The sequence below is a fragment of the Bos mutus genome, chromosome 3 (assembly GCF_027580195.1).
Source record: "Bos mutus isolate GX-2022 chromosome 3, NWIPB_WYAK_1.1, whole genome shotgun sequence".
Lineage (NCBI taxonomy): Eukaryota > Metazoa > Chordata > Mammalia > Artiodactyla > Bovidae > Bos > Bos mutus.
Genome location: NC_091619.1, coordinates 92,717,050 through 92,739,081, shown reverse-complemented (window position 1 = coordinate 92,739,081; position 22,032 = coordinate 92,717,050). Strand labels below are relative to the sequence as shown.

The window sequence follows — 22,032 nt, the reverse complement described above, 5'->3', positions numbered from 1 at the left end:
TGCTAGGAAAAAACCCTAACGGTGCCGTATCTCTTTAGCCTGTGGTTACTGGTGTCCATGAGCTTCCAGGGTTCTTGTGAATCAAACAGCCATGACATCTCCATGCCCAGTCCTCACCGGTGCAGACCTGAGTCCTCCAGGGCAGCCTCAGGAGCAAATTCCCATGGACGACCCACATGCAGAGGTAAGGATAAAAACACAATTGAGCTCAAGGGGCAGAATGGCTAAGGAAGAGGATCAAAAACCTTTCCACCAGCTGTATAAGCTGCAGACTAAGTCCACACGATCAACTGCATAGACTCTGTGTCTATGGTATATATAAAAGGACAATGAGTGTTCCCAAAAAAGAAAATGCCTTTAAAAAAAAAAAAAAAAGCCTAGCTCTAGCAGCTATGGACACTGGAGGCAAGAACACACAGGAGCAGGGCCAGATTAGAGTCTGAGCTGTCCCCAAAACAAATCAAAGTGATCTTGAGAAAGAAAGAGGAGCTGGTGGAATAGACCTTTCCTGACTTCAGACTATACTGCAAAGCTACAGTCATCAAGACAGTATGGTACTGGCACAAAAACAGAAATATAGACCAATGGAACAAGATAGAAAGCCCAGAAATAAACCCATGTGTCTATGGGCACCTTATTTTTGACAAAGGAGGCAAGAATATACAATGGAGAACATAAGTCTCTTCAGTAAGTGGTGCTAAGAAAACTGGCAGCTATGTGTAAAAGAATGAAATTAGAATACTTCCTAATACCATACACAAAGATAAACTCAAAATGGATAAAAAACCTAAATTTAAGACCAAAAGCTATAAAACTCTTAGAGGAAAACATAGGCAAAAGATTCTATGACATAAATCATAGCAAGATCCTCTGTGACCCACCTCCTAGAGTAATGTAAATAAAAACAAATATAAACAAGTGGGACCTAATTAAACTTAAAAGCTTCTGCACAACAAAGAAAACCATTAACAAGATGAAAAGACAACTCTCAGAATGGGAGAACTGCAAATGAAGCAACTGACAAAGGATTACTCTCCAAAATATACAAGCAGCTCGTGAAGCTCAATATAGGAAAATCAAACTACCCAATCAAAAAATGGGAGGAAGATCTAAACAGACATTTCTCCAAAGAAGACATACAGATGGCTAATAGACACTTGAAAAGATATTCAAAATTGTTTATTAGAGAAATGCAAATCAAAACTACAATGAGGTATCACCTCACACTGGTTAGAATTGCCATCATCAAAATATTTGCAAAAAATAACTGCTAGAGAGGATGTGGAAAATAGGGAACCCTCTTGCACAGTGGTAGGAATATAAACTGCTAGAGGCACTATGGAGAATAGCATGGAGATTTCTCAAAAAACTAGGAATAAAACTATCATATGACCCAGCAACCCCACTACTGGGCATATACTCTGAGAAAACCACAATTCAAAAAGACACATATACCCCAATGTTCACTGCAGTACTATTTACAATAGCTAAGACATGGAAGCAACCTAGATGTCCATTGACAGAGGAATGGATAAAGAAGTTGTGGTACAAAGATATATAATGGAATATTAGCCATAAAAAGGAATATTTTAAAGTCAGTTCTAGTGAAGTGGATGAACCTAGAGCCTGTTATACAAAGTGAAGTTAAGTCATAAAAAGGAAAACAAATATTGTATATTATTGCATATATCTGAAATCTAGAAAGAGTACTGACGAACCTATTTGCAGAGCAACAACAGAGATGCAAACACAGAGAACAGACTTGTGGGCACAGTGGGGGAAGAAGAGGGTGGGACAAATTGAGAGAGTAGTATTGAAACATATACAGTACCAAATGTAAAACAGACAGCCAGTGGGAATTTGCTATATGACACAGGGAGCTCCTCCCAGTGCTCTGTGACAACCTAGAGGGGTGGGATGGGGTTGAAGGTGGGAGGGAGGTCCAGAGGGAGGCAACATATATATATCTATGGCTGATTCATGTTGACATATGGCAGAAACCAACACAACATTGTAAAGCAATTATTCTCCATTTAAAAATTAAAAAAAAAAATTTTTAAGGTAAAACTGAATGGGAAAATACTGTTTTTATTTAGTATTATGCTGAGTATTTGCTATGCATTTGAAAAACCAATGTTTTTAAAATATATTTTCATCAATTAAAACAATTATTTATCAAATAGAGAACATTTTTTTAAGAAGGTACCCAGACTAAGTTTATAAAATGTCAAGACATTCTGTTCAAAGAGGTAGATGATACTAAGGGCAAACACTGACATTACTGTGGATTTGAAACTATACTGCCTTCTATAGACATTCACTCCCAGAATTCATCCCTCCTTCCAGCAGAATTTTCATGTGGGGATATGCCCTCCTCCATTTGGTCTCAGTGGCAAATTACCCCCACCCCTTCAGGAGACAGTTCATGACACATGAGCAAACAGTACATCCCTGGCCACTGACTGTTTCAGTATAACCCTACACCAGTCCAATCAGATTGACTCTTAGGGCTTTTGCAGGAACTGCCAGAAGACAGTAACTTCACTAGATTTGAAATAATAGGTACATGAAACTCAGATGTGCAATAACCCCCCGACAACATAATAGGAAAGTCTACCTGAGGATGGAACCACCTAGTCAAAGTGGAAACAGGAAATGGAGAGAGCAAGAGAACTGATTATATCATTTTAGCCCCAGTGCAAAGCTATGCTTTAAGCTATCCCTACCTCTAAGAGGCCTCAGTGAATAAATTCACTCTCACTTATTCAGCCTGGGTTGAATACTTTTTTTACAACTGTAAAAAATCATAACTTTCTCTACAATAATTTCAATGCAGACTCATGGATGAGGAAAGATCTTTCCCAAGTTCTTTCCATATAGCCCAGCTGCATCATTTAATTCCCTTATGTCTCAATATCATCAACAAAATAAAAGTATCAGCCATTATCTGCTTTAAAGTGTTGTGAAGGTTAAAAAAAAAGTTTGTGTAAGTAAAATGATATTTAAATCCAATGCCCTATAGAAGGAAAAGAGGTCTCACTTTTTTAAAAATTATAATTTTATTCATTTATTTTTTATTTTGGGCTATGATGGACCTTTTGTTGTTGCGCAGGCTTTTCTTTAGTTGAGGCAAGCAGGAGCCAGTCTCTAGTTGCAGTGCATGGGCTTCTCATTGAGGTGGCATCTCTTGCTGTCGAGCACAAGCTCTAGGGTAAGGGAGCTTCAGTAGTCGTGGCCCATGGGCTCAGTAGTTGTAGCTCCCAGGCTGTAAAGCACAGGCTCTAAAGTTGTGGCACATGGGTTTTGTTGCTCTGCAGCATGTGGGGTCTTTCCAGATCATGGATTCAACCCATGTTTCCCACATTAGCAGGCAGATTCTTTACCAATGAGCCACCAGGGAAGCCCTCACTTTTTAAAAAGACATTTTAGGAAGTCATTTTTACAATATGCATTACTATAAAAGTTTCTAGGCACAAGGAGATTAACCAAGAGTACCTGCTATATTTAGATTCAAATCTAATTGCATTCAAGTCCATTTCTACACAGTACATGTGGATAAGAAAGAAAATTCAACTCCAACTCTAGTAGTCTTGAGATCAGGTATTAATTCTACCGCTTATAGGTTTGTATGACTTTTGGTAAAATAACCTCTCTAAGCATCTTAACTCTGTGCCTGTAAAACAGAACACTAATATCTATCTCAAGTTACAAAGGTTTTGTGAGGACCAAATAAGGCAACAGTTACAAAAGCTCTTGGTATGGTGTCTGCATATAAAATTCCTTCAATAAAATGTATTAAATAATGTTTTCCTAATGTGTTATTCCATCCTAAAGGAGATGAGTCCTAAGTGTTCTTTGGAAGGACTGATGCTAAAGCTGAAACTCCAATACTTTGGCCACCTCATGAGAAGAGCTGACTCATTGGAAAAGACTCTGATGCTGGGAGGGATTGGGGGCAGGAGGAGAAGGGGACGACAGAGGATGAGATGGCTGGATGGCATCACCAACTCGATGGACGTGAGTTTGGGTGAACTCCGGGAGTTGGTGATGGACAGGGAGGCCTGGCGTGCTGCAATTCATGGGATCACAAAGAGTCGAACATGATGAGCAACTGAACTGAACTGAACTGAATGTGTTGTTCAAATGCCTAAAGTTGGAGGAAAAATTACTTCAAGGGAAAGGGAGGAACAAAGTTAGGAGTTTGGGATTAACATATACACACTATTATAAATAAAATAGAAAATCAACAAGGATCTACTGTATAGCATAGGAAACTATACTCAATATTTTATAATAACTTATAAGGGAGAAGAATTTGAAAAAGAACAAGTGTATGTATGTATATATGCCTATATATGTATATATATATGTGTGTGTATATATATAAAAGGAATATATATGTATAAAAGGATCATTTTGCTATACACCTGAAACTAACACAACATTGTAAATCATACTTCCAAAAAAAAAATTTAAATAAATTTTTAAGATATACTTATTTCACTGTCCATAATCAAATAGTACCTTATAGTTGATGGAAGGCCATTATTTATTTGGAAGTGACTTTTTCTTTATTCAGTGCTACACAAGAAAATAGTACATCCTGCAATTAAAGGTTGCCTTAGATTTAATAAAGTACACTGATTCCCATTTTAAGAACTATAGTACTTAACCAAATAAACTAGTATTTACCAAGATTTACATTAGAAACAGAAAAGAGTGTGTGTGTATTTATATAGTCAGGTATAATTTTACTTTACATACCTCTGTAGGTCAACTATTTCATTGTTAAGGGTATCTAGCTCCTTAATAGCAGAGAAATCTGCAACAGGACTTGATCCTATGATGTTCTAAAAACAAAGAGTTCACAATTACAACATTATTACTATAAAAATTGCACGTGGAAAAGCATTAAAAATGTTTAAAAGTACTATATAGATACATGTTTTATGGTATTACTAACACTTTAACTCACTTAAGAAAACTATCGTATCTAGTGTAATTTCACACACATACATACAGACATATTTCCTTAAACTCTTTAAAAGCTGTTGTTCTATAATATATACCACCACTTGAGATCTCATTGTCTTCATCACTTATCTTAGCCTGTCTAGAACACTGCAATAAAGAAGATAACAGATTTATAAACTAATTCCTCCACTGAAGCATAAATTTCTTGGGGAGATGAATGGTGATTTATTTGTATTTGTATCAAACAAATGATGGTTGATTTTATTTAATTAAACAAATATTTACTTTCCTTAAATACTTTCAGCATCTCCTCTATTTAAACTAAAGCCAACCACCCAGCATATTCCACAGTAAATGTTAAAATCACCATACATGAAACTATCTTCATATGATATAATTTACATAAGATTTTCTTTTGATAATGAAGATATCAGAACTAGTCTCTGAATGGTATTTGTATTTAGAAAACCCAGCTGATTTATTCTGGGTCCTGCTATTTTACTAGCTGCATGATTTCACTGTAAAACAGGGAAATAATCTCTTGCCTGCCCACTTCAAAAATTAAATATTGCATATGAAATCATTCTACAAAGTTTATGATATTTTATAAATGTAAGCTATTATAATTAACTTCAGAAAATGCTCTTTAAAGATAGAAAGCCTCGCAATGACTTGCTTCCACTCTGGCTCAATTTCCTTTGTGAACCATTTTTGTCCCCTTACATAACCAGCTGAAGTCAGGGAGAAAAGATAATTGTTCCTTCAAACACTTGACCTATACCCTATGCTACAAGCAGATTGACAAATAACGGGATGATCACCATTAGGATATGTTAAAACTGAGATTTAAACATGTAAAACTAAGATATATTGAGGACCTTATTAGCAGAACACAAAACTTACTATTATGCTGCTATGAACTTAATGTATGTCACCAACTTGCACAACAGAAGAAGAAATCTGGAAGTTCACAATATCCTATCTGCTTATAATTATAAAGGTTTACAAATAACTTAAGTAGTAATCTGAAAACTGTAGCGCTGTAGGTAAGGCAGGTATTATTATAAATCTCATTTTAGAATTAAGGAAACATACTAAAGGACTTGCTTAAAGTTGAACCCAGCTAATAGGCAATATTGTCAAGAGACTTTCTAATTAAATTCAAGTGCTATTTCACATTATGCCCCTTAGCACCTGCAAACTAAGACAATTTAAATAAAACTATTACCCTAAAAGCCAACCCGATAAACAGATACATCCATAAAATGTGGCAAATAATCATTTCTATACTTCTTTACGCTACACTGCATAACAGTCTTCATGTGCTTTGTTTTGATCATCAACACCAAAATTAGGATCAATTAGGATTCAATTAATGCTAGTCTCAATTTTATATTACAGATCTGTACCAAATGTACCTCTTACAGTGTTTTACTACATGTTTCACTAATACACAGACCCTTACCATTCCATATTAAATTAGAAATTTTAAAGTGAGTTTCTGAATGTGACAACTATTTACCAGGATTTTAACTTATGAACTAAGCCTGGCCAGACAATTTGAAAGGTGAACAAAATGAAAAATAAGCATTTAGTCTCACTTTCATCACCAAGAGTAACTTACATCACCTAAAAGCTACTGAGAACTTTGCTATCAGAGGTGCAAGCAAACCAAGAAACTCATGACTCCCACACCTCTTCTTATCACTCTAACTCAAAAAAAGTGACTCACATTTGACAGTCTTTCACTATTAAAAATATCATCAAGTAAGAGTGAGATAAATAAGTTTAACTTCAAGCAAGTTACAAAGTGATACCACAGATGACTCCAGAATGAAGATTACTTAGTTGGTACAGATTAGTGTGCTTGTGTGTGTCAATTACTGACACAAAAATTAAACTCCCATTCCAGAGCAATAAAATGACATTCAACCAGGAAGCATGGAAAGGTACAGCTAACAGTATATAAGGCATAATAAGAAAAATGTACTTTTTTATGTTCCCTTGTCACAGAATACTTTCTCTCACCCTGTTTTGTGCATTACAGAAAAGTTCCACTTTGGTGATTCTAAGTGCATCAGAGAGCCTAAGGAAGGTAAGTTAAAATGCACACAAGGACCAAGTGACAGACATGTGACAAAAGCATGCTGTTTAGGTATTTTCTCTGCATCAACTTAACTGCATAAAAAAACCTCTAATTTCAAAATGTATCTTGTAAACCAAAACCTGTAATGCTAAAAAAGGCATAAAGTAAAGCTCTAACCTTGAGAGAGTAGAGTTAAGAAACTGACAGTACAAGAAAGGCGAAAAGCAGAGTGCTGCAGAATGGAAAAAATAGTCCAAACTAGAAAAAACACAGAAAGGAAAGCAACGTTCAAAAAAGGATTAGTCAAAGCTGCAAAAATGCAGTTCTAAAAAAATTAGATTATAAAGAGAAAATAGATTATTTGAACGACAAAACAAATGCAAATTTTAATTTTTAAGGTTAAAATTATTGGTTATAGCTAAGACAACAGTGATAAAATCCCATTTTAATGAATACTGATATCTCACATAGAAGTACCTGTGCTCTAGTGAATGGACTTTACTAAATCTACAAAACTGAAAATTCTGTACAGCAGATGCAACTCAAAGTGTCTACTAATTAGAGCCTTTGATGAACAAACATAATTTGCTTCAGAAAGTTCTGCTGTATGTGTATTCTGTGTTGGTGGGAGATTCAGTGAGTATAAAATGAAGAGGGCAAGGGAAAAATGCAGTCTATATAGGTGAAAGAAGATGAAACAACACAGCATTCCATAACTGAGGTACAGTTATAGCAGGGGGAATAAATACAAGTTTGTAATCTTTATCTTTCCAGGTGGCATCACTTTTAGCCTTCTCTACAACTTAGGGGCTCCATGTCCTACATCAAAATAAATCTCAAAAATTCACAAAATGCTCCTCTCCCTAAACACTGACAAAGCAGATTATCAAACAGTTACTTTTCTTGAAAATAAGAATAAAAACTCTTACACATTAACTTCTGTACTTAATGGCTATAAATTTCCATTTAGTTGAGTTAGAGAAAATAATCCAATTTTGATTTATCCGATTTGTTAAAATGGGATTTTTTAACCTATGCAACAAAATTAATGCAAAACCAAAATAGTCTACTGACATTTTAAAGAGAACTCTCCTCATATCAAATATGTGACAACTCCTACATATATAACTTCAAAGAATCACTACAGTCATGGTTACTTTGTAGGTCACAAGAAATTTAAAGATATGAAGTTCATAGTTTTAAGGCAAATAGCCACTAGAGTAGGCAGGCTCTTTTAAAGCTCTATTACAAGGCCAAGGTATTATAAACCATAATATTAGGAAGTGTTTCTAGACGAGAAAAGAAAAATTAAGATACAATATTACTAAAACATGTAGTTTTGAAAATCCCCACTACTGGCCAGAACCAAAAGTAGCTGAAACCTGTTTCTAACTATTCAGATATGAAATGTGGTTGTATGTTCAGGAATAGAGGTCATCCATATGGCAAAAACCACATAGGTTTTTTCCTCAAAAAGTTTTTCTTTTCATGTAAAATCAACAACAAGTAATCATAATCTCTTAGGTGTTATTTTCAAATTTTTATTGCTTTCTCCAAGTGTGAATTATCAAATAAAACATAATAATTCTTATAGGTTTCATTTAAAATCAACACTCTATTAATAAAAATTAATTCACAAATCCATGAGGGGAAAAACAAGATCAAGTTTTCCCAGTTTTCAGACTGGAAAACATGGTTGCCATACATGTAATGAATGGTGGGGAAAATGAGCTATAGCCCAAGGATATCATACAAGGCACTGAACATATTTATAGATACAAATTAAACTACAAACAGTATACTGCTCTGTTTCTAGCCAAATATATTTTCTCCACTATTCCATACAAATTGAGTTTGTCATCTGACATAGCATTTGTTTCTTTCTGTTAACTGCATTAAGGTTTTAAGTTGTCTTACCTTTTGTAAAGTGGCCCTATCTGATGGTGGGATCATCTCAGGAGTAAGAATGTGAGGAGGATCAATGCCCTTTATTAACTTCTGATTGATTAAGTGAAAAGCCAAGGCAAATTGATCTTTTGAAAGCTTCCCACAGTTCTTTGTGTCACATAATGCCCTGTGCAAATAAACAAAATGAACAGTATACAAATGCCACAAGTAACATTCTAAAAATCCAGAGGAAAATTAATATGACTATGTAGCTCTAAAATAATCATCATTTGAGTTAAAAAAGAAAGTCACACCAACTCATGGCTAGCCCAAAACTCACTAACATGTTAGAAGAGAGATATTAGCTATTAATAAAATGGGGGGTGTGTAACTTGGGTTTGCTCTGTGCTTTCTTATTGATTTCCAGAATCACTATAGAGTAAAAGTTGTGGTGGGCCAATATTCTCTGCTCCCGACATTTTAAACATTAAAAGATGTTAAATAAAGCCTAAAGTTTTGACAAATTTGGTTCATTCATGGCATTAGAATGATTATAAAACAAGCAAAATACCCTGTGTCAGCTTGTTTCCTGCAACTTTTGAAGCAGGAGGATATAAGGATCCCCAAGTCAAAGAAAAACAACAGCTACAAATGGAGATCACGTGTGGAAAGAAGGCAGCAATCTGGAAACCTTTACAAAATCACTTGAAGAGAAACAGCAATGTTTTATTCTATTTGCTTTTTCCTTTTTCTTTCTATTTTTTTAAACTCAGCTTTCTAAAGTTCTGATCTGAATGATTCACTGAAAACCAACGTGGCCTAACAAAAAGACTATGGTGTCAAAGAAACCTTGAATTCTGCTTTTCTACTTATTTCTTCTTGGGAAGTTGGCCATATTTTTTAACCTCTCCAAGCCTAAGTTTCTTTATCTACAAAGTGGAGATAACATCCATCTTGCAAAATTACTGTGAGAATTAAAGACAAAGTACAAAAGAAGTTTGGGCATAATGGGAAGCCCATGACAGCTGCCACTTATTCAGCCTAGGCACTAGAAAGTGAAAGCTAACATTAGTTATATGTATTTAATCTTTTCCAGTCTTGAGTTCTTATTCTTTTTAAGGCAGATCTACTGTCCTTTGTTCTTTTCTATGTTCCTTTTTGCAACTATGTGGTACCATTTTTGATGTCTGCCCCTTGGAATCTCATGATAACTAACCTCAATATAATGAGACAGATTGGCAGCAGGCACACTATAAAGCATTTTCATTATATATTATCTCATTTAATGTGAAATTCACTAAAGATGCTAAAGTTTGTCACTTTTAAAGACCAAGTGTGTAGTTCCCATGTAAAGATGTAAGTATACATATAATCCTACAGAATTATACAATAATGCTTTCAAGATCCTGCTTTTTAATACTGTTTAAATTTCAGAATTTTGGATTGTCCTTTAAAAACTGAAGTTTAATAGTTGATATAAACCAATGCTGGATTTTAACATTCTAATAACTGACACTGTCAACCTCATAAAATTATAGGTAACCTATCCTCAAGCTTTTGTCCACTACTCAGAAGAAATCATCAAGAGGGAGGGGATATACGTATAATTATGGCTGATTTGCGCTGTCCTATGGCAGAAACCAATGCAACACTGTAAAGCAATTCTCCAATTAAAAAATAAATTTATTAATAAAAAAATCATCAGACAAAAGTTTTACTACAAAGTTCTAAAACAAAAACTGTCCTACTTACTAATGCCTAAAAATATTAATAAGAATATACAAAAGTAGAGCTGATACAAAACCATTATTTGTTTTTTAAATCAGCTTAAAGTCTTACCAAATATGGGCTAGTAAGGCAGAAGGTAAGCCTGTCTTCAGGAAGATTTCACGGACTTCCAATCCTGACACAAATCCATCCATATCTTTATCAGTTTTCAAGAAGATTTCATCATATTTAGCTTTTTCTGCAGGGGATACAATCCACTACAGGAAAAAAATACATATATATATATTTCTGCCAAAATGAAACAAACTTTCAAGTGTCCCCTTTCAAGTCATGACAGTATCTGTCACAAATTCTCAGCAACTCTATCCCACTAACTATAGCAACAGTGTGTCACTTCCATCACACCCCAACTGAAATGCTGTGATGAAGAGAAAATTACAGAAAAAAAATATAGGTTAGCTACAGGGCCTATATTTACAGATGCCCATTTTATTTTGTTTTAATAAAGAGTAAATTCAAGCACAGTTAACTCTTGACTTGACCACATTAATATATGTAACTGGGAGAGTTTGTGTAAATAAAAGACTCAGATAATTCTAAATCTCCATTTTTTTAGTTTCATTCGGCATTCTTAACTATAGCCGAACAGTTAAGAATCAGGTGGCTGATTTGCATATTCTGTCATTATTTTCCCTCACTCAATCTAACAAGAAGCTGGCTACAGGAAAAAAAAGGCCTTGGACAACACAAAACTGGATAATTTGACCCCAAAGAATCAAGAGTTAACTTGAGATTAAACAAACAAAACATCTAATAACTATGCCAGGGCAAGCATGCCAGATTAACACAGTGTATTTTCTATCTCCAACTTGAATTCCAGGTAGATCAAGGCAAAGCCAACAAAACATCCATATGACCTAAGTAAGGCCAAATACAGAAGAGCATTATCTGTCTTCTCTAGGACATCCCATTAGACAAGTTCAACTGGAGGGAGCCCTGAAGTTTGATCCTTTTGATTGTTCCTTCTATCTTCATCAAGCGATCAGTTGCTAAATGCCATGCACTTTGTTTTTTAAAAAAGTCCTTTAACAATGATAAATCTATACCTGTCTTAACGGTGCTTTGGTAGGTAAAATGCCTACTGGTGGGAAGGAGTGGTAAGATTCCTTGGCTGATGCTGAAGAGGGGATCAACCGCACAGGGCCTGATATACTGACCGTTTTCCTCTTAGAAGGTGGCACCAAGGCTGGAGGCAAGGACATTGGCACAGGTTCTTTCTCCAGTGCGCAGTATACCAAAAACATGGCCTTCAAAACAGATGAACCAGAGTCATATATATTAAAACCACTTAACAACATCCACCCACAAATTAACTTTTGTTCAACAAAAAGCATCTTCAAGCTGCCTCAAATTCTTTTATTAAGAAATTAAGATGGGAAGGAAAGAAAGAGGAAAAAAGGGAGAGATGAAAGGAAGGAGGGATAAAAGGAAATAAATTAAAACTAAGCAACTTTTAGGAAGATATCCTAAGCAGTAAAAACTCGGACACACAGCCTTCAACTAAAAGTCTTGTAATGTCAAATGAAAACAACCCGGGGGAAAAAATATTTGCAAAGAAAGAACTAACTTTCCTAATATATAAAGAATTCCTACAAATTAACAGAAAAAAAAAAAACACAAAATCCAGTAGGAAGATGGATTAACAGATAATTTGTAGAAAAGTAAATACCAGGCCCATCCTTTAACTTACAAAAATATGCTCACTTTCACTCACAAGGAAACAGAAAGTTAAAACTATATGAAAACACCCTTTCCCATCTATCGACATAAGTCCAAAGTTTCATAACACAATTTTGCTAACTACAGTGGGCCAACAGACACTCTGGTACATTGCTAGTCAAAGCTCACACTAGTACCACACCTACTGCAAGGCATTCTGGCAACATCCACCAAATTATTGACTTCCCATTTGGCTCAGCAATCTGGTATCTGGGAATCTATCTTTACATATTCTCTACCTGTCTACATAGGAAAGGCTGTATGAAACAGGTTATTAATTGAAGAACTGTTTGTACCGGCACTTAAGTGCTCATCAACAGAAGACTGGTTTAAAAGACTGGTATATCCATACAATGAAATACTATCAAACCTAAAAAAAAAACAAAAACCACCAAACCCATGGGAAATATTCTGTATCTTAATTGCAGTGGTACCTTCACAGAAATATACAATTGTCAAAACTCATCAAATTATATATTTAAATTGAATGCAATTCATTGTATGTAAAGTAGTCCTCAATAATGCTGACCAGAAAAAAGAATCATGGAGCACTGTGTGTGAAAAGATATCCAAAATACAATGTTAACATGAAATTAAGTATAGTGTTGAACAGTGTGTATGTATAATAGTGTATAATCTTTGCAGTAACAGGATAATAGTTACTCAAATTTGTTTCAATTTGCATTAAGAAATTCTAGGAGTATAAACAAAGGCAGGATACATAAGAATATACAGAGTAGGTGTAAATGGAGCAGTTGGGGGCAAGGATGAGACTGATATTTTTTTCCACTGAATATCCTTTTATATTGAACTGATTTATGAACCATGAAACTATTTTACCTATTAAAAGTTATTTTTAATTATAAAATACAAAAAAAAAAACCCCACAAACTTTCTATTTTCAAAAGCTTGAATCACCAGAAACAAAACAATCTGGCTAGCACATACTTTCAACCAAATTCACAATATATGTGAGTATATTAGCTTGGCACTGAGTTAAAAGAAGTGAATAACATGCACATTAAAGGTCAGCATTCCTCTTGTACAGATGGGAGTCATTTCCTGGAAAAGTGGACACTTGAAGCAAAAAAGCTATGTCAGCCATCTGCTGCCAATAGACAACACATTTTTTTAAAGTTAAAAAAAGTATTGCTAAGTTCATGTTGCCTTGAAAACAGTTTTCCTGACAACTGAAGTCAAAATTTTTTCCACCAAATAAAACTGAAACAGTGAACAGTATACTGTTATGATTATGTTTGATTTCCTATTATATTGTACTTTATCTTAATCAAAGTGTATCATTGAAACTAAAACAGCAACTGAATCAAATGATGTACACTTGTCAAAAACAAAAAACCCACACACACAAAAAAACAAAACCTCCTTCCCCCAAAACCTGGCCAGCAACTAGTTTTTAAACTGACAAGTTCTAGGTACTAGCAAACGCATTTGCACAGCTAGAGAGACACTTAACTAAGAAGCATTTCAAACATCTTTTTGATGATTTCAAGGTAAAAGCATCAAAAATAAACCTAAGCTTACTCAGAGATACAGACAACAGGAAAAGAGGGTACTTTAGTTTCACTGCTGCAGTCAATTACCACTAGTGGCTCACTTTCTTTGATTTTTCTCATCCTCTATGCTTTTAGAGAGTATTTCTCAAAATTTAGTAGCCACCAGAAACACCTGGAGGGTTTGTTAAAACACAGGTTTTTCAACCCAACCCCAGTGATTCTTATTCAATTAGTCTGAGGTTAACGCCTGAGAATTTGCATTTCTAGTAAGTTAACTGGTGACACTGATGTTATTTATGGGAGACCATACTTTGAGAACCAGTATTTTAGGAGTTTCCTGAGGAGTTCTGTTTGCTCATTGGTTTACTCAATCAGCTGAACTGCCAACATCTAGTAACAGCAATCTAGGATGAAAATATCAGGTGTTTTTTTATGTCTTCCAAGTAATACATGCTTCTCTCATCAATTTAGTTCAATAAATCATTTACTGAAAAGTTTCTTGCCACCAGACACTGTGCTAGGCATTACAAATACAAAAGTAAAGGGATCTTTCATTTTAAGAATCCAACAGAAGGAGCAAACATGTGAAAAGTAAATTTCAATGCAATGTGAACAAGTTGAGAGAGAGTCTTAATAATTCTCTAAGTCCCAAAAACTCTTCATATAATGAGGATCCAACAAATAATACTGACAAAAATTTCACCACTTTCAATCTAAGAACTTATCTAACAGAAAAATTTAAGAATGTAAAAACGAATAAATAGATAGGAAGACAGAATATAAAGTAAAATAATATAAATTTTTATATTATTATATTACAAAAATATAATAATAATTATATTATTATTATATTTTTATATATAAAAAGAATATAAAGTCATGAGTCTCTCTCTCCAAGGAGGAAAGAATGATAAGGGGGAAATTACAGTGGAGAAACTTTGCAAACACAGCCTTAACCAAGTGATGAAGATTAATATTACCAGTGGTGGCATGTGGACATCATGTACCCATGCCCCACTTGCCAATAAAAGTGATGAGAGAGGTATTCTACATCTGTGGTATTCTTTTCAAAAATTCATACCCTCAGGCTAATTATGAGAAAAACACTTATTTCTAGGTTGGAAGACATTCCACAAGATACCTAGCTAGTACTCCTAGATAATGTTAAAAGTTATAGGAAAAAAGGAAACACTGAGAAACTATCAAAGACCAGAGAGACTGAGAATACACGGCAATTAAATGTAGTGTGGCAGCCTAGACGGAATCCAAGGACTGAAAGGAAACACTGGTGAAATGCAAATAAGGTCTAGAGTTCAATTAACAGTAATGTACCAATGTTGGTTTTAGTTTTGATGTAAGTACCATGACAATGTAATATGTTAATATTGTAAGAGAAGTGGGGTGAGGGGTATTGAGGAATTCTCTGTATTTTATCTACAACTTTCCTACAACTTTAAAGCCATTCTAAAATTTAATAAACATAAAAACAAATCAAAATCAGCATGATCTAGAAGGCCCAGGTTCAGTTCTCGCTGTCACTAACCGATCTGCTTAGAGGAGCTAATTTACAGGATCTTGTTCAACTCTAAAATCTATGATAAAGCATAAGCTCATTTACCAAATATTAAATTATTAAATTTAAGGGTCTTCACTTTAAGTTTAAAAACCGTGGTTTCAGACTCAATAAAACAAAGAAATAGGACTGCACACTGATAGAACTCATTCCAACAAAGGGAACAATAAACTTTAACATAATTATTAGTCATTTCCCAATATCATAATTTTTTATTTATTTTATTTTTGGTTGTGCTGGGTCTTTTGCAGCACATGGGCTCAGTAGTGCAGCATGTGGAGCCCATGGACTTCAGGATTTGTGGCGCACTGGCTCAGTGGTTGCAGCTCATGGGTTCTAGAGTGTGGGCTCAGTAGCAAGACCCAAGCTGTGGCACCTGGATTTAGTTACTCTGCAACATGTGGAATCTTCTTGGACAAGGGATCAAACCTGTGTTGTCCCCTGTAATGGCAGGCAGGTTCTTATTCTCTGTACCACGAGGGAAGCCCCCCAGTTTCATATATTATGGTATTTTGAGTTTTCAAACAGATACCAGAGAGGAAAATTTGACTCTTTCACAAAATGTCCCCTTAATGCCCTATCAGACATTCTCCTCAGCTAAGTAAGTCAGAAGTAAAATTCAGGAAGGTGTACTTCCAATATCCTTATACTCTAGTCATATAATTCATTCATGAGCAAACAAAATACTTGTAATAGTCATTGACCTTTAAAAAATCTGCATTCAAGGATGTAGAAATTATTTTTTGCCATCTTATTTTTGTGTGTATACATACATACATGACTGCAGTCACCGTCGGCAGTTATTTTGCAGCCTGGCACTGCAGCCATGAAATGAAGAGACACTTGCTCTGCAGAAGGAAAGCTATGATAAACCTAGACAGTGTACTGAAAGGCAAAGACATCACTTTGCAGACAAAGGTCCATATGGTCAAAGCTGTGGTTTTTCTAGTAGTCAGCTATGGATGTGAGAGTTGGCCCATAAAAATGGCGAGGCACTGAGGAACTGATGCTTTCGAATTGTGGTATTGGAGAAGACTCTTAAGAGTCCCTTGGACTATAAAGAGATCAAACCAGTCAATCCTAAATGAAATCAAGCCTCTAATAGTCATTAGAGGGACTGGTGAGTGCTGAAGCTGAAGTTCCAATACTCTGGCCACCTAATGTGAAGAGCTGACTCATTTGAAAAGATCCTGCTGCTGGGAAAGATTAAGGGCAAAAGGAGAAGGCAGTGGTAGAGGATGAGATGGCCAGAGAGCATCATCAACTCAATGGATATGAATCTGAATAAACTTCTGGGAGATAGTGAAGGACAGGGAAACCTGGTGTGCTGTAGTTCCTGGGGTTGCAAAGGGTCAGACACGACTTAGCAACTGAACAACAACAACAACAATACGTACACACCCATCTCAAAAGTCGTTTTATGAACAATAGAAATGATCCCTGAAAGTACTTTCCAAAGTCATTTTAATTGTGGCCAGAACACCCAAGGCATGCCAAGGCCTAACCTTTACAAATTTAGTTAAAAGAAAAAAAGAAAAACTCCACCAAGATACTCTAGATTCTGGATTTTTAACTAAAGCACTAGATTTCAGAGAACAGGAAAAGCATTTACCTTTGAAAAGAAGTAAGTACTGTTGATTAAAGGTTTATATACAACAGAAGTTATGAAAGTTAGAATATCTCACTATCTTCAACTTTATTTATTCTAATTAAAAAAGCAAACCAACCCCAAAATCCCACCTATGCTATAAAAGGAAAGAAAGAATTTGGTTTGGTTACAAATTTTAAAGTTTAAGTCTTGAACATAAAGACTCAGGTTCAACCAAACTTTGGTTCATTAATGAAATAAGAAGTTATTGTTTTTAAAAATCCATATTGTAATTCAACAAACCAAATTAGAATTTCTTATGAACTTCATTTTTATTTATTCCCATTCAAAAAATAAAAACACACTTTGGCTCTGGAACAATTGCCTGCATGTGGCCACATATGCAGGAGAAAAGCACTCCAGTCTGCACCCTTACACCTGAGTAGGGGCCACGCAGACTTTTACCTGGGATGGTTTTTCCTTAAATAGCAGCACAGATCCTTCCTTTTCAGAACACTCTCACGTGGTTTACTCTCTACTTTCTCAGGGTTTGCCAAAGATGGCTGTATCTAGGTTGCATTAGGAAGACTTGATAACAGGGCTCTCAGGACCTCCGTGCTCTGTTCCTGCTGGGGCGCCCAGTGAGGAAGAGAAGACAAGATGTTGGAATAGAAGACCTTGAGCTTACTCCTCCACAGGAACATCAACATGACAACTAACCACTGAACAATCATCAGTAAAAAAGACTGGAACATACCAAAAAAAAAAAAAAATATTCTACATCCAAAGACAAAAAGGAAATCACAATAAGATGGTAGGAGGGGCACATCTGCTATATAACCAAATCCCACACCTCTGGATGGGAGACTCACAAACTGAATATAATCATATAGCAGAAGATCTCCCGAGGAGAGAGAGCTCTGAGTCCCACATTAGGCTCCCGGGTCTGGGGGTCTGGCATCAGTAGGGGGAGTCCCCAGAGCCCCTGGCTTGGAAGGTCAGCGAGTCTTACTCTACAGGACTGGGGGAAACAGAGACTACACTTTTGGAGGGTGCACCCAAGGTCTCATGTGCACTAGGAACCAAGGAAAAGCAGTAAATTCATAGGAGCCTAGGCCAGACCTACCTGTTGGTCTTGGAGGGTCTCCCACCAAAGTAGGGGGTGGGTGTGGCTCTCTCTTAGAACGCAAAAGCTAGTGACAAATATATCCAGAGGATATCTTGCTTGGGACATTAGCACCAAGACCTGACCAAGCCAATAGCCTGTAGGCTCCAGTGTTGAGATGCCTCTGGCCAAACAACCAACAGGGAAGGAACACAGTCCCATCCACCAAAAGATAGGCAGCCTAAAGACTTCCTGAGACCACAACCACCTCTAGACACACTCCTTGACATAGCACTGTATACCAAAGAGCCAAGATCAATTCCACCCATCAGTGGGCAGAAACCTGCCCCTAACCACTAGGAAGCTTGACCAGCCTCACCCAGCAGGGGGCAAACACCAGAAGCAAGAAATATACAGTGCCACAGCCTACACAACTGAGTCTGCAAACACAGGTCAGAACCTACCCTGGGACCAACTGGTTCCTGGCCACTGTGATGAGAGGGGAGTATATGGCTGGTACACAAAGGACATCCTCTACAGAAGGCCACTTCTCCAATGTCGAGAAACATAACTAACTTTCCACATACATAAAAATACAAATAGAACTTTAGACAAAAGGAGATGGCAGAGGATTATGTTCCAGACAAAGGAACAAGATAAAACCCCATAAAAATAACTAAGTGACATGGAGATAGGCAATCTACCCAAGAGAGAGTTCAGAGTAATGATCGCAAAGATGATCCAAGAACTTGGGAAAAGAATAAAGCATAAAGCAAGAAGTTACAATAAGTTTTTAACAAATAATTAGAAAAAATAAAGAACAACCAAAGATAATTGAAGAATACAACAACTGAAATAAAAAATAAACTAGAAGGAATCAGTATAAGAATAAATGAGGCAGAAGAATGGATAAGGGAGCTGAAAGAGTACTGGAAATCACTGCCATGGAACAGAATAAAGAAAAAAGACTGAAAAGAAAAGAGGACAGTGTAAGAAACCTCTGGGACAATGTCAATCACAGCACTTTGCATTATAGGGATACCAGAAGGAAGAGAGAGAAAGGGCCTGAGAAGATAATACTTACAGAGATAATAGCTGAAAACTCCCCTAACATGGGAAAGGAAGCAGTCACTCAAGTCCAGGAAGCACAGAGAGTACCATACAGCATCAACCAAAGGAGGAACATGCTGGGACATAGTAATCAAACTGACAAAAATTAAAGAGAAAGAAAAAATATTAAAACTAACAAGTGAAAAGCAACAAATAACATACAAGGGTATCTCCATAAAGTTATCAGCTGAGTTTTCAGCAGAAACTTTACAGACAGAAGAGAGTGGCATGATACATTTAAAGATAAAAGGGAAAAGCCTACAATCAAGAATACTCTGCTCAGCAAGGCTCTTGTTCAGATTTGATGGAGAAATCAAAAGCTTTACAGACAAGCAAAGGCAAAAAAGAATTTAGTACCACCAAACCAGCATTATGGCAAATGCTAAAGGAACTTCTCCAGGTGGAAAAGAAACAAGAAAATTACAAAATGGGAAAGCTCACTGGTAAAGGCAAACCTAGAGTAAAGGTGGGAAATCATCCACACACAAATATGGTATCTAAACCAAAAATCGTGATGAGAGTACAAAAGCAAGGTATCTGAAATGCATTTGAACTAAAGAGATCAGCAACTTAAAACAATCATGGAAATATATATAGACTGCTATATCAAAACCTTATGGGAACTGCAAACCAAAAAAATCTATAATACATATATACACAAACAAAAAAAAAAAGGAATCCAAACACAACACTAAAGTCATCAAATCACAAGTGAACAAAAGAGGAAAGGAAGAAAAAAGACCTACAAATTCAAAACAATTAACAAAAACAGCAATAAGAACATACATAGCAATAATTACCTTAAGTGAAAATAGATTAAATGCTCCATCCAAAAGACACAGACTGACTGAATGGATACAAAAACAAGACCCATATATATATGCTGTCTATAAGAGATTCACTTCAGATCTAGAGACTGAAAGTGAGAGAATGAAAAAAAGGTATTCCATGCAAATGGGTATCAGAAGAAAGCTGCAGTACCAATACTCAAATCAGATATAATAGACTTTAAAAAAAAGACTGTTATAAGAGACAACAAAGGACACTATGTAATGATCAAGGGATCAAGAAGATATAACAATTGTAACTATATATATGCCCTCAACATAGGGGCATGTCAATATATATAGTAAATGTTAACAGACATAAAAGGAGAAATTGACAGTAATACAGTAATGGTAGGGAATTTTAACACCCTACTTATATCAATGGACAGATCATCCAGACAAAAATAAATGAGGAAATACAGGCCTTAAATGGCCCATTAGACCAGATGGAACTAATATTAACAGAGCATTTCATCTGAACGCAGCAGAATACATGTTCTTTTCAAGTGCACATGGAACATTCTCCAGGAGAGAACACGTACTGAGCCATAAAGTAAGCCTCAGTAAATTTAAGAAAATTGCAATTGTATCAAGTATGTTTTCCAACCACAATGCTATGAGATTAGAAATCAACTAAGAGAAAACTACAAAAACCACAAACACATGGAAGCTAAACAGTGTTACTAAACAACCAACATGTCCCTGAAGAAATCAAAGAGGAAATAAAATATCTAGAGACAAATGAAAATGAAAATATGACGATCTAAAACCTATCAAATGCAGCAAATGCAGTTCTATGAAGGAAGTCTATAACAACACAAGCTTACCTCAGGAAACAAGAAAAATCTCAAATAAACAACCTAATATTACAGCTAAAGCAACTAGAGAAATAAGAACAAACAAAACCCAAAGTTAGTAAGAGGAGAGAAATCATAAAGATCAAAGCAGAAATAAATGAAAGAGACTTAAAGCTCCATAAAAGACAATACAAGCAACTATATGGCAATAAAATGTACAACCTCGAAGAAATGGACCAATTACTAGAAAAATACAATCTCTCAAGACTAAACCAGGGAGAAATAGAAAATATGAACAGACCAATTTTAAGTACTGAACTTGAATCTGTGATTTAAAAACTCTCAACAAACAAAAATTCAGGATCAGATAGCTTCACAGGTTCTACCTGTAAATTCTACCAACAATTCAGAAAAGAGTAATACCAATCTTTCTTAAACTATTCAAAGAAATTGCAAAGGAAGGAACACATCTCAACTTATTCTATGAGGCCACCATCACCTTGATACCAAAATCAGATGCTGTGTGCTTAGCTTATCAGGCATGTCCAACTCTTTGTGACCCCATGGACTATAACCTGCCAGGCTCCTCAGTCCATGGCGATTCTCCAGGCAATACTGGAGTGGGTTACCAAGCCCTCCCCCAGCAGACCTTCCCAACCCAGGTCTCCAGCACTGCAGGCGGATTCTTTACCATCTGAGCCACCAGGGAAGCCCAAAACCAGATGAAGAAACCACACAAAAAAATAAAAAAACATATGATCAGCTCATAGATGCCAAAATAGCTCTTGACAAAATTCAACATCTATTTATAATAAAACCTATCCAAAAATGGGCATAGCAGGAAACTACCTCAACATAATAAAGGCCATATAGGACAAATTCACAGGTAACATAACATTAAATGCTGAAAGCATTTCCTCTAAAATCAGGAACAAGACAAGGATGTCTACTCTCATCACTTTTATTCAATATAGCAATAAGAAAAAGAAATAAAAGGAATTCAAATTGGAAAAGAAATAAAACTGTCCTTGTTTGCAGATGACATGATACTATACATAGAAAAT

The 22,032-nt window shown here is 35.7% G+C and overlaps 1 protein-coding gene across 7 annotated transcripts in view; it reads right to left on the bottom strand.

Moving 5' to 3' along the window:
* The window catches only part of EPS15 (epidermal growth factor receptor pathway substrate 15), a 140,292-nt gene that overhangs the window by 72,466 nt on the left and 45,794 nt on the right, over positions 1 to 22,032 (bottom strand). For 5 of the 7 annotated variants that reach the window (XM_070368074.1, XM_070368080.1, XM_070368075.1 and 2 more), the window contains 4 exons: positions 11,782 to 11,982; positions 10,787 to 10,932; positions 8,978 to 9,134; positions 4,765 to 4,850 (listed from right to left, as the gene is read on the bottom strand). In XM_070368074.1, coding sequence (XP_070224175.1) covers positions 4,765 to 4,850; positions 8,978 to 9,134; positions 10,787 to 10,932; positions 11,782 to 11,982 — 590 coding nt within the window. The remainder of the gene's footprint in view (positions 1 to 4,764; positions 4,851 to 8,977; positions 9,135 to 10,786; positions 10,933 to 11,781; positions 11,983 to 22,032) is intronic. The other 2 variants (XM_070368077.1, XM_070368079.1) reach the window with 1 other exon arrangement.